The 10,913-nt window shown below is 40.4% G+C and overlaps 2 protein-coding genes across 2 annotated transcripts; one reads left to right on the top strand and one right to left on the bottom strand.

Annotated features, from left to right (window-relative positions):
* The first annotated feature begins 6,893 nt into the window (after positions 1-6,893).
* Positions 6,894-7,329, top strand: K441DRAFT_659122 (uncharacterized protein). The gene is made up of 2 exons (XM_067648468.1): positions 6,894-7,083; positions 7,138-7,329. The coding sequence occupies exons 1-2, from the start codon at positions 6,910-6,912 to the stop codon at positions 7,201-7,203; spliced, it is 240 nt and encodes a 79-aa protein (XP_067504603.1). The 5' UTR covers positions 6,894-6,909; the 3' UTR covers positions 7,204-7,329.
* A 570-nt stretch (positions 7,330-7,899) lies between these two features.
* K441DRAFT_86203 (uncharacterized protein) lies at positions 7,900-10,097 on the bottom strand. The gene is made up of 3 exons (XM_067654495.1): positions 9,774-10,097; positions 9,616-9,725; positions 7,900-9,564 (listed from the first exon to the last, which is right to left on the bottom strand). Exons 1-3 carry the CDS (start codon positions 9,838-9,840, stop codon positions 8,092-8,094), a joined length of 1,650 nt encoding a protein of 549 aa, XP_067504602.1. The 5' UTR covers positions 9,841-10,097; the 3' UTR covers positions 7,900-8,091.
* Positions 10,098-10,913: the final 816 nt, after the last annotated feature.

Raw genomic sequence — 10,913 nt, 5'->3', positions numbered from 1 at the left:
GTAACTGGTAGAGTCGTAATATGTATAATAGAGGGAAGAAGGAAGGAAGCTGAAGGCTTTATAAATATAGGAAAATGCCAAGATAGTAGGCGACGTCCAATCTACACCACTACAGTACGACTTTATTTACAATACCGCCGCTATTATTTACTACTACAAGAATTGTAAACTTCTCTTTAACTACGTTAATGACGACACCTTATTAGATACAGTTGGTCCCTATAAAGCTTAATAAATAGGCAAAGGATCTATCTCTATATAAACCGTACTACTCAATAAAAGTTACGGAAGTACGCTTACTCTATACAATATTCTTTATATACTATATTTACTAGTAAACCTACTATCTAGAAGCCGACTTAAGGAAATAGGCGTCTTCTTTAATAATAAAACTCATGAACTTAAATATAATAATAAGGTAATAGGATACGCACCTAAAGTTTAACAGCTCTACCTAATTTGGTAGTATAACTATTTATTAGAATTAATCCTCTAAATAATTAAAAATAATAAAAGTCTACCTATTTGGCATTACTAATTTAGCCATCTTAACTATAGTAACCTTAAACGCCACCTAAGTAAACTTGGTATTAAGTTTAATAATATTAGTAATAAATACTATAAGCCCTACGCTTAATTTAAAGCTAGAAAAAGGTATAATAGAACGCCTTAGGAACGAGCTATATAACTATTTTAATTTGTTTATATAGATCTAGTAGGACCTATTACCCCTATTAGCTTTAAAGGCGAAAGATACTATATATCTTTTACCAATAACTATATAAGGTTTACTATAGTTTACACCATCTATATAAAGGACGAGTGGTTCGGTACTCTATAGAGGTACTATAATTAGATCCACACTAAATTTAACCTTAAAATTACTAGGATTCGCACTAACTATAGAGCAGAGCTTCGTAGCAAGAAAGCAACTACTTAAATAGATAATCTAGGTATAGAATTTAAACCTACCACCTTATACGCTTAGGAAGAGAACGAAGTAGCAAATTACTCGCAGCAAACCTCCACTAAGATTACCCGCTTAATAATCCTCGCTGGCAATATACCAGACTTTCTATAGCCTAACGTACTCCTTATAGCTATATACATTAAAAACAGACGCCCTATAAGAGCTTTTAATAGCATATTACCTTATAAAAGGCTTAAGGGCAAACCTCCCTTAGTATACTACTTAAGGGCTCTAGGATCTATTGTCTACTCCCTTATAGCTAAAGAAGATCGCGTAAAATTAGCTAGGTTCGCTCTATAAGCAAAAAAGGGTATTCTAATTAGCTATAATAGTAAGATAATCTATTGTGTTTAGCTGTTAGATAAATAGAAGATTAAGCGGCTTAAAGATATTAAAATCTATAAAGGTAATATTAGTTTAAAGACTACTACTATATTTATAAAAGAATCCATTAACTCATCTAATAAGTAAGGGAGGGAAGATACTACTACTCCTTAGCTAAAGCCTCTATTAAAAAAAAGGGAACAAAGAATTAATTAGAAGGAAGGTCGCGATAAAGGTTATAACGGCTTACCCTATAGGTTTAAGTCTCTGCCTAAAATCCTTACTATAACCACTACTTAATTAAGCCGCTAGACGTTAAGAATTAACCTACTAAGCAACCGTACTGCCTTCCTTATAAGCCTTATAGGTATAGACCAAAGCCTTAACTAATAGGCTAACAATATTAATAAGCTATTAAGCAACTAGGATGACGAAATAGGTAATAAACTAATAGCCCTTTTATCTACCTTTCCTCTATAATCTATACCTTAAAACCCTTACTTAAACGATTATAACGCGGTTAATCCTATAGCTTTACTAGCCGGTTATATTTAATATACTAGCTTACTCGATCTTAAAATATATATATCTACTACCTTAATTAATAAAGATAAGCCTTATACGTATAACCGAGCAATTAATAGCCTAAATAGTAAAGAATGGATAAAAGTAATAATAGAGGAGGTAGGGTCTCTAATTAAGAACTAGACGTAGGAACTTATTAACCTTACCTCCCTTAAGCCTCCTTATAAGCCTCTTACTAGTAAATAGGTGTTTAAAGTTAAAAGGGGAAAGGATAGCAAGGTCCTACGCTATAAAGCTAAATAGGTTATTAAGGGATATCTATAGTAGTATGGTATCAACTACGATTAGACCTTTACTGCGGTAGTAAAACCTATGGCCTTTAGAGCTCTATTTGTGATTACTGCCCATTATAACCTTAAAATTAAATAGATGGATATTAAAACCGCCTTTCTCTATAGACTAATTAATTAAGAACTCTATATTGTTATGCTAAAAGGCTATAAAGAAGCCGGTAAAGTCTGCCGCCTTAAGAAGGCCCTTTATAGACTAAAGCAGTTACCTTAAATCTAGTATAAAACGCTCTTAAAGTTTCTATTAGAAAAACTTAGACTTTACTATCTATATGCGGATTATAGTATATTCGCCACTAGTAAAGGATAAAAAGGTTTAATTATTTCTGCCTACGTTAATAATACTAAGATTATCCATAAGGATATAGCGGCAGTTAATTAGGCAAAAGTAGAGCTTAAAGCAGCCTTCTAAATAATAGATCTTAGGCTAATAAGCTTTTACTTAGGTATAATAGTCACAAGAGATTAAATAAAGAAGAAGATTATACTCTTATAGCGAGCCTACCTTATTAAAGCTCTTAAACGTTTTGGATTATAAAAAGTTAATACCTTACTAGTACCTATAAAGCACTTAATTAAGCTTATAGCTAATTAAGAAACTACTAGTAAGGATAACGTTAGAAGATACTAGAGTATAGTTAGTTTAGTTATATTTCCTATAATAGAAATAAGGCTAGATATTACCTTTATGGTATTAATGGTAAGCCGTTTCGCCTATAATCCTACCTCTACTTATATAACGGCCGTAAGACTTATCCTTTAATACCTAGCCGGCTTACTTAATAGAGGAATTACCTATAGAGGTAATAAGAACCTAAACCTTATACTAATTAGCTTTAGTAACGCTAACTAGGGATAAGATAAAATTATAAGACGCTCTATATTAGGCTTTATATTTATATTAAACGGAGGACTAATTTTATAGAAATTAAAGCTATAAGCTACCGTTTCACTGTTAATATATTAATTAGAGTATATAGCTTTAACGGCTGCAGTAAAAGAGGCCATATAGCTTTAACTTTTACTTACTAAACTAGAGCGAATAATTTACTAGGATCTTAATTAAAACCAATAACTAAGCTGCAAAAGCGTTGGCCGAAAATCTAGTTTAGTATAATTAAACGAAGCATATTAATATCCAGTTTTACTATATAAGAGATAAGATAAATAGTAATAGGATTAACCTTATATACATTGCCTTAATTAATATAGCGGCTGACGGCCTTACTAAGCCTCTCGCGGGTCCTTAGTTCTACGCCTTCCTTAAACACCTTTAGATAGTGCAGAAACTTAATTAACTACACTAAGCCTTAACAGGAAATTAGTACACGATTGGTAGATCCTTAAAGAGTACGCTAAACGACGCCTTAAGGCCTTAAAATAAGCAATAGAACTTAACCTTAATCTACTAACCTATTACTTAAACCTACCACCCGAATCTAACGGCCACGACATTAGGGAGGGCTTATACTAGTAGGAAGGATGGACATACTTTAGGAGAGATATAGGGTAAGGCTATAGGGCCTTTAGAGCTCTATGGGCAATATAGAATACCTATAGGGAGGTACTGCCAAAAATTTCAAGAGATGTTAGGGAGGGCGTAACTCCTTATTAGACACTTATTCTACCTTAGAAGAGCTTTAGTAACCCTTATTAAGCAACCCTACACCCCTATATACAGTGTATATAGCGATATCGTTGACTAAGCTTAAGGGAGGGTGTTGGAAAACAAGCCCGCAACGATATCACGTGATGAGACTTGTAGGAAGAATATCTTGGCAGGAATCTGACCAATCAGACAACTTTGACCGTCGGTCGAAGTTCCTTAAAATCTCTTTAACCACCTAACGTGGTTTATAGGGTTTTGACCAACACCATAGTTTTGACCGATTTAAACACCAAAATGCCACGAAATGTTAATTTGGTGGCAAAACGCTAGTAAAACTTATTAAAAATTATCGTATTATTTCTAGGGAGTCTTAAAGCCATAAATATATATTATAGAGTCTATATTAAGTCGGCCCTTAGTATTCTAAAGCTTAATTGGCTAGTTGATCGGCCCCTAAAGGTCGCTAATTAACTTAACGTCCTTATCTAAGGACTCCTCGTCGTCTAAATCACTTATATTATTATCCTCCTGCCCTTCCTAAGTGTCCTTTAGTAAAGCAGCTTCTCCTACTCCCTTATTGGCTGTATCTTGAAGTTGTTTAACAAGAGCCGCAGTGGCGGCAATAGCGATGATAGAGTCCTTTGCCCGCTTCTAGAGCTCTTCCATAGTTAACTGTTTTAATAACGTATAATCAGCTGCTATTTGAGCCGCTATTTAAGCTTCTTTAGTGTTCTTTTTGCGAGCTATATTGGCAGCAGTAAGGGAGTTCTTCTGCGCCTTACTTGCTAGCTTTACTGCCTCCGCTACCTTTCGCTGGTATTCCTTAGCCAGTTTCCTTATATCAGCAGCCTTCTTCCTAGCTACCTTTCTGGCATTAATTTGTTTCCTAATAAGCGCCACTGCTACCTAATAATCTTTCTTAAGCTGTTCCTTAGTAAGCCTGGCTTTCTCTTTAGCCTTATTGGTGGCGCTCTTAGCAGTAATAAGCTTTCTTACTGCCTCTAGTGTAAGAACTAACTTAATAGAAATTACAGTCCGTTTTCGCTTCTTTTTAGCCTTCCTCTCCTTAGTATATTGCCGAAGCTTATTATTCTTAGCCTATATAATCTCTAAGCCGTCCTCTAGGGATTATAGGTGCTGTATTAGCTTTAAAACCACTACCTCTGTTGCCTCTAGTGTGGTTTCTAGATAAAGGATTATGCGTACGTACCGAGCTTAAGCGTGTTCGCTATTAGGTGGGGGAGGATATATAGGGGAGGATAGAATTGTTATATGTTTAATAGAAGGCGGCGGTATAGATAGTTAAGTAGAAGGTTATACAAAGCAGTAATTAAGAGCTCGATTTAGGTTAAAAGGATAAAGGCCTGCTGCATTAAAGGCGCTCCTAATTAACTCTCTGGTATATATTCGCGGCCGAATCTTACCTAGTATTTTTAGAAAGTACTCTCTATTAATACTAGTAATACTATAAGCCGTATATTTATTAACTTTAGATAAATATAGTCGCTTAATAACTAAGAATATAACCAGATCTAATAGCTGTAGAAGGTGCGTTAAATGCGGCGGTAGGTAAATTGGTATAATTTTCTTTAACTAGCAGAGCTTAACAAACTTAATATTAACGTAGCTACTATAGCCGTCCATAATTAAGAGCCGGTAGCCGTTGTATTTACTGTTATTGCTATCCTTTATTGGCCTCTACTATACCTTAGTTCGTCTAGTATGTCGCTTAAAGTGCTCCAGCCACCGTACTTTAAGCTCTTAATTTAACTATCCATTCTTACTTATTGCTAGTATACACTCGCCTATAGCTTTCTCCACCTCCTACCATAGAGATTCTGTATATTAGCGTCCTTTAAAAATAATAAACGGTGGGATCGTCTGCCTATATATTCCAATTAAATTAATCTATAACACCTACTCCCTAGAGCCGTTAATTGTTTTAAAGTTAATAATATTGCCTCTTAAAACCACTACTTTGGCGCTATATGCGAAGCCCATAGCATAGCCAGTCTTATCTATATTCTATATATCGGCGTCCTTAATATTATACTAAGTCTTTGCATTAGAGTAGTTAGAAAAGAACCTCTTAATAAGGGCGGGATTATTGCCAGTAATGGCCCGTTTTAAGCTAATTAATCGTATATAGCAAGTATAAAGCTCGCCCTGGCGTTTAAGGAAGTTGTATATCTAGCTTTTGCCTAGTGGCGCGATATTATGGTAGTAAGGAAGGTCGGAGTTTTCGCGTTATAAAACAAGGGTGGCAATTATCTGAATTGTGTAGTACCGATATGGAAACCCAGCCTTAGTAAGGTAAATACAGTGTCAAATAATTGCTGCTTCGCTAGCAGGAGTAATATAATACTGGTTAGTATAGGCGTCGTAGTAAGATCGGTGTTTACCTTATAGGCGCTTTTGAAAAGTAGTAGGCGGAACTCTATATGCCTTTGCGCAGGCTTCGGCGCCTCTATATAAGCCGCCAACGCGCCAAGCAGTTAAAGCAGCTTGTAGACGGTCTTCTGCACCTGGCGCTTGAGGCCAGCGAGGCATAGCTGTAGGTCGGTGATGTATTTTGTAGAGTTGATATGCGAGAAAGTAATGGGTTGAGCTTTAATGCGGCAGTATTTGCTTTAGGTAACAAGCTAGCTTAAATAGGCAGGCGGTCTGCTAGCTCGGTCAAAACTATGGTGTCGGTTAAAACCCTATAAACCACGTTATATAGAAAATAAGCAATACACAGAGTTTTAGCCCCATAGCCTCAATTCAACAGATTATGCGGATCAGCTGCTGCCAGACTTGCTATTAAGCAAGCCGAAGGGCCTGGTTTGGGCAAGCCAGCAAGCTAAAAGAGGGCCTGCTTGCTTGCTTGCTTGCTTGCTTGCCCGTTTGATAGGAAATATATATATATAATTTTGGCAGAGATCTGAAGTTCGTAATAGATTTTTGGTGTTATAGATGAACGATTGTGTATATTTCTAGGTATGCAAATGGAGCAAACAGGACTATTTAGGTAACACACCAGCCGCGTGGCTCAAAGCTCTATCGACGCGTCGGACGAATACGAAGCTTAGAAGACTCTGCCGCCACTACCAGATGATTACCCATTGGCGACTTAGCCGAAGCTCGCATGGATGGCTCTTAATATATTGACTATACTGGCTATAAGCGACGACTGCGAACGGGTGTTTAGTAAAGCTGGTGATCTACTAGAACCACGTCTCTTAAAGCTTCACCCTAATATTATTGCTGCTTTGCAGTACAATCGCAGCTATTTAAGAATAAGCTCTAAGGACCTAGTAGATAAGGTAATAAGTTTACTGGGATTAGTATAACTAGTAGCTAACCGTTAGAATTAACAGCAGGATCTCCCTACTGAAGCCTTCCTAGCGAAACCTTCCTCACCACCATGCCAAGCCTTACGATAGACGCCCTCAGCCACGCGAACTTCCTATTACGTTATCTCTATGCTATCTTATATCACAATGACTATAAATAGGGACTGTAGAGGAGCTTTTTGGCCAAATCGGTGGCTCGGAGGCTTAATTTTGTATGACTCTAAAATATCTATAAAATCAGACAAGCCTTTAAGCAAGCCAAGCAAGCCAGCTTTAGGTGCGAAAATTTTCAAGCCAGCAAGCTAAGGCTTTCCAGCTTGGCTTGCTTGCTTAATAGCAAGTCTGGCTACTACAGGAAACCCCGCGACTATCTGCTCCTCTACATTGTCCATGTTGATAGGGGCACAGTTTGACAGAGGGAGTTATGCTTGTTGAGACCAACAAAGCATGATCCTCCTGCAGCTCGTTCGTTGAACTGTCATGACCTTCGTCTATAGCCAGCGAGCTGATAGTTGCCTTCACGATCTCATGAGCGAAACTGAGCATTGTGCTAGACACGACCTCTTTTAGGTTCATCGTTGTATTCGCCCTCATTCTCCACCATGGTGTGGCACTAGGGAAGCAGGCGTCCGCCCATTGCGAAGAACACTAGGCTACCGCTGTTTTGGTAGATGAGCAGTATATTATGCCCACAGCCCTCTCCTGGAACCATTAGCCATGCTTGATGGCAATCAATCAACCAATGGGTAGACGTGCCAGCAAACAGTGAGCAAGCATCGTTCGACTATCCCAACCTTTATAATCACAGCTGTGCCAAACCTGGCCACAAAGCCACTCGGCATAGTTGGAAAAGGCCTCGCGCATGAAGTCCTGCTAAAAGATCTCTAGGACCACCGTCGACTCAGCCACTGTGTAATGTGGAAGGGCGGCCTGTCGTCTGCCATTCCCATGTTTTGGGGCTGCGATAGGAGCAAGGTGTTAATGACCTGATACCAGTTCATTGTCATCCTTCGTCTTCTTCGTCTTCTTCGTCTTCTTCCTCTGAGGGCTTCCCGGCCCAGTCTGGACTGACGTGTTTGGGGTAATTTGCTCAAGTTGTTGAGACAATCCTGACGTCTCTGAAGTCGAGATAGGGTCATCAAGCCGCTGCGGAGATTCTGAGTTCTGAGTTTCCGAAGGCCGGGAGTGAGTCAGGCCTGGCGAGATGTCATCAATAGCGAAACAAATACGCTTAAGATGCGTAGGAGAGAATATATTGTACACATTTGTCGTAAATATGTATGATCTCCATTTTGTTTTGGTGTCGAGGTAAAATTGATCGACTGTGCGACGCCAAATGGTAATCTTATCACCATCGATGTAAGGATAGTGCGCGTAAAGCCGTACTGACTTGTCATCGTGAGAGATGGTAAAGGCAACTATTTCTCGGTGCAGCTCCTTCTCCCGACCGACAAGCTTAAACAGCTCTACAACGGCTCTAACAGCGACTGTTATACTATGGAGATTTTGATTGTCTGCGATATCGAGCCCCATAGTACCGGTTTTGACCTCCTTCGTCAGAAATGGAAAGTGCATATAATAGGTAGCATTGAAGAATGAAGAGAATGAAGCGTCTCCTAGGGTGGGTCGAAGTTTGTCGAGCTGATGGTCCGAGAAGGCGGATATTCCGTAACCAAATGCGCTGTCTGGCTGTGGACGAGGCTTTGTAATAGGAAAACAATTGTTCCATCCCTCGTTTACGCTTTCGACAACTACGTCAAGATGATGGGCGCCAAAGGTGGCGAGGGCTTCGGCAGAAGGAACAAGGAGTGGAGAAAGGTCTTGAATAACCCTTGGCTCGTTCTTCCCCTTTAGTTTTCGGAGATGCTTGCTGAAAACGTCATCGCGAAAGAGTGTATCCGTTGGGGGTCTCTGTTCCGTATGAAGTAACGTCTCTAAAAGCTTCTCGCTGGCATCTGAGATTCCAAGTTCATGGTCCTCCATATAGCTCTTGTAGTTTGCAACATCCTCAGAAAGGAAAGTGGGATAGCTCGGGTTTCGGTATGGAGCACTCTTCTCCTCGCGTGGCCTCTCATCGCTTGCGCTGAAACTGGCAAGACTTGGGTTTGATCTTTTTCGGCCAATAGAAGATGCCGACCCTTTCCTCGCCAGCAGGTGGTGCATTTTATCGTCTTCAAAGTACGCTCTCGGCCAGGCCTTCTTTCTAGCCCAATGGCTGATATAGCTCTGCCCAGAATCGACTGTCTCGGGCTCGACTGGTCTGTCAACTGTGGCTGCAGATGCGCGTGCTCGTTTTACGTGGGAGGGCTCGCGAGAAGCTGGATCTTCGTCTTCTCCGCGACGTCGCTTTCTCGTTTTCGCTTGCTGAACAAAGGTGGACGTCTTCTGGATAGGATTAGGAGTTCGGTGGCGTAAGCTTCTACTCGACGAGTTCACCCCGACAGGTTGTTCCTATATCTGGTGTTAGATCACTGGTAACGACGGAAATTGTCGCATACTTGCCTCTTGTTGTTTAGTATCTGTCTGATGTGTAGAACCTTTCTCAGTCGCCTGTTTCTTTTCGATGCGGGAACCTTTGCGTCGGGGAGAAGTTTTCCTGTTCCCTCGATGTGCTTCGAGACGTTAGAATAGCTTGAGTATAATAAGGTGCTGCGACGTACCTTTATCCTTTTGGGTTGACATAGGCCATCTTTTTGGGGTGGCTAGAGGTCCTGAACGACTAGCCATGTTAATTAGAATCGAGATATCGACACGCTTATAGCTTGCCGCCGAGTTTTGGGGGTGGAGTCATCTAGCGCAGAAGTGAGAATGCACGACGGATCTAACGAAAACGCACAATAACGTGACACGCGCCTGCAGCACACCACCGCGTTTCCGCCATCCCGTCCATACTATTCCTCCGTGTAGTCTGTAACCACATGGTTTTACGCGGACGTTTATTTATAAAAGTGGCCATCACTGCTTAGCTTAGGGTAATATGGAATCATTGATTCTCTTCACCTTTTCTGCTTGATACCAGGCTAATGGATATAGCTTATCCCTTCGGCTGGTAGATTTAGTCCTGCGGTTATCGATAAGAGCTAGCCAATAGAGTCAATGGGATCAACCATACGCGTATTTTTGATTCTGGTGTTCGCGCACGGTCCAACTCTCGTAGGACGCTACCAGCCGAAGGGATAAGTCAATGCGCTCTTTGAATTCCAAGCGCACCAGAACCACGGTCGCATCACTTCATGGAAAAATTGCCTACAGACATATCGTATTCATTGAAATTTGATCACATACAGGATATGTTTAGTAACCTTCTAATCCACAAAGCAACGCCTGTCTTAGACAATTGGCAAGTAACTTTCGAACCTGTAGTCTCAATTTGATCGGCTTCATTGGCTCACATATCTAGTATGTTGGTCGTAAGGTGGGGATTTGCTTTCAGATTCTCACCATCACAGTTGCGATTTACCGCAGAGACCACCGCAGAACCTTCTCGGCGGCTCTATGGGGAAGCAGAACAGGCTTCAGGATCTCCCTTCCGAGCAATCTAGTTCCAGGCACCTAAAGCTCGAAAACTGCTAGCCCGTTCCGTCATGCTACCCCCTATTAGCGTGGAAGCGGCCTTTGGATCTCGCGTCACTGCTTAACTTCTTGGGAGGCCACTCGGTGACTTACGGTAAGAGGTTTGATCAGCGGCTGCACTATTCGCGCTACTACTTACCCCGAGCCCCCATTACCACAGCATGCTCGCGTGAATCTGCGCCACACAGCTGATGATGATCATGATGGCATACCGCTAACTCATTGCA

The sequence above is a fragment of the Cenococcum geophilum genome (genome assembly GCF_001692895.1).
Source record: "Cenococcum geophilum 1.58 unplaced genomic scaffold K441scaffold_18, whole genome shotgun sequence".
Classification (NCBI taxonomy): domain Eukaryota; kingdom Fungi; phylum Ascomycota; class Dothideomycetes; order Gloniales; family Gloniaceae; genus Cenococcum; species Cenococcum geophilum.
Note: the sequence above shows the minus strand (reverse complement) of the source record. Positions and strands in the feature narration are given on the sequence as shown.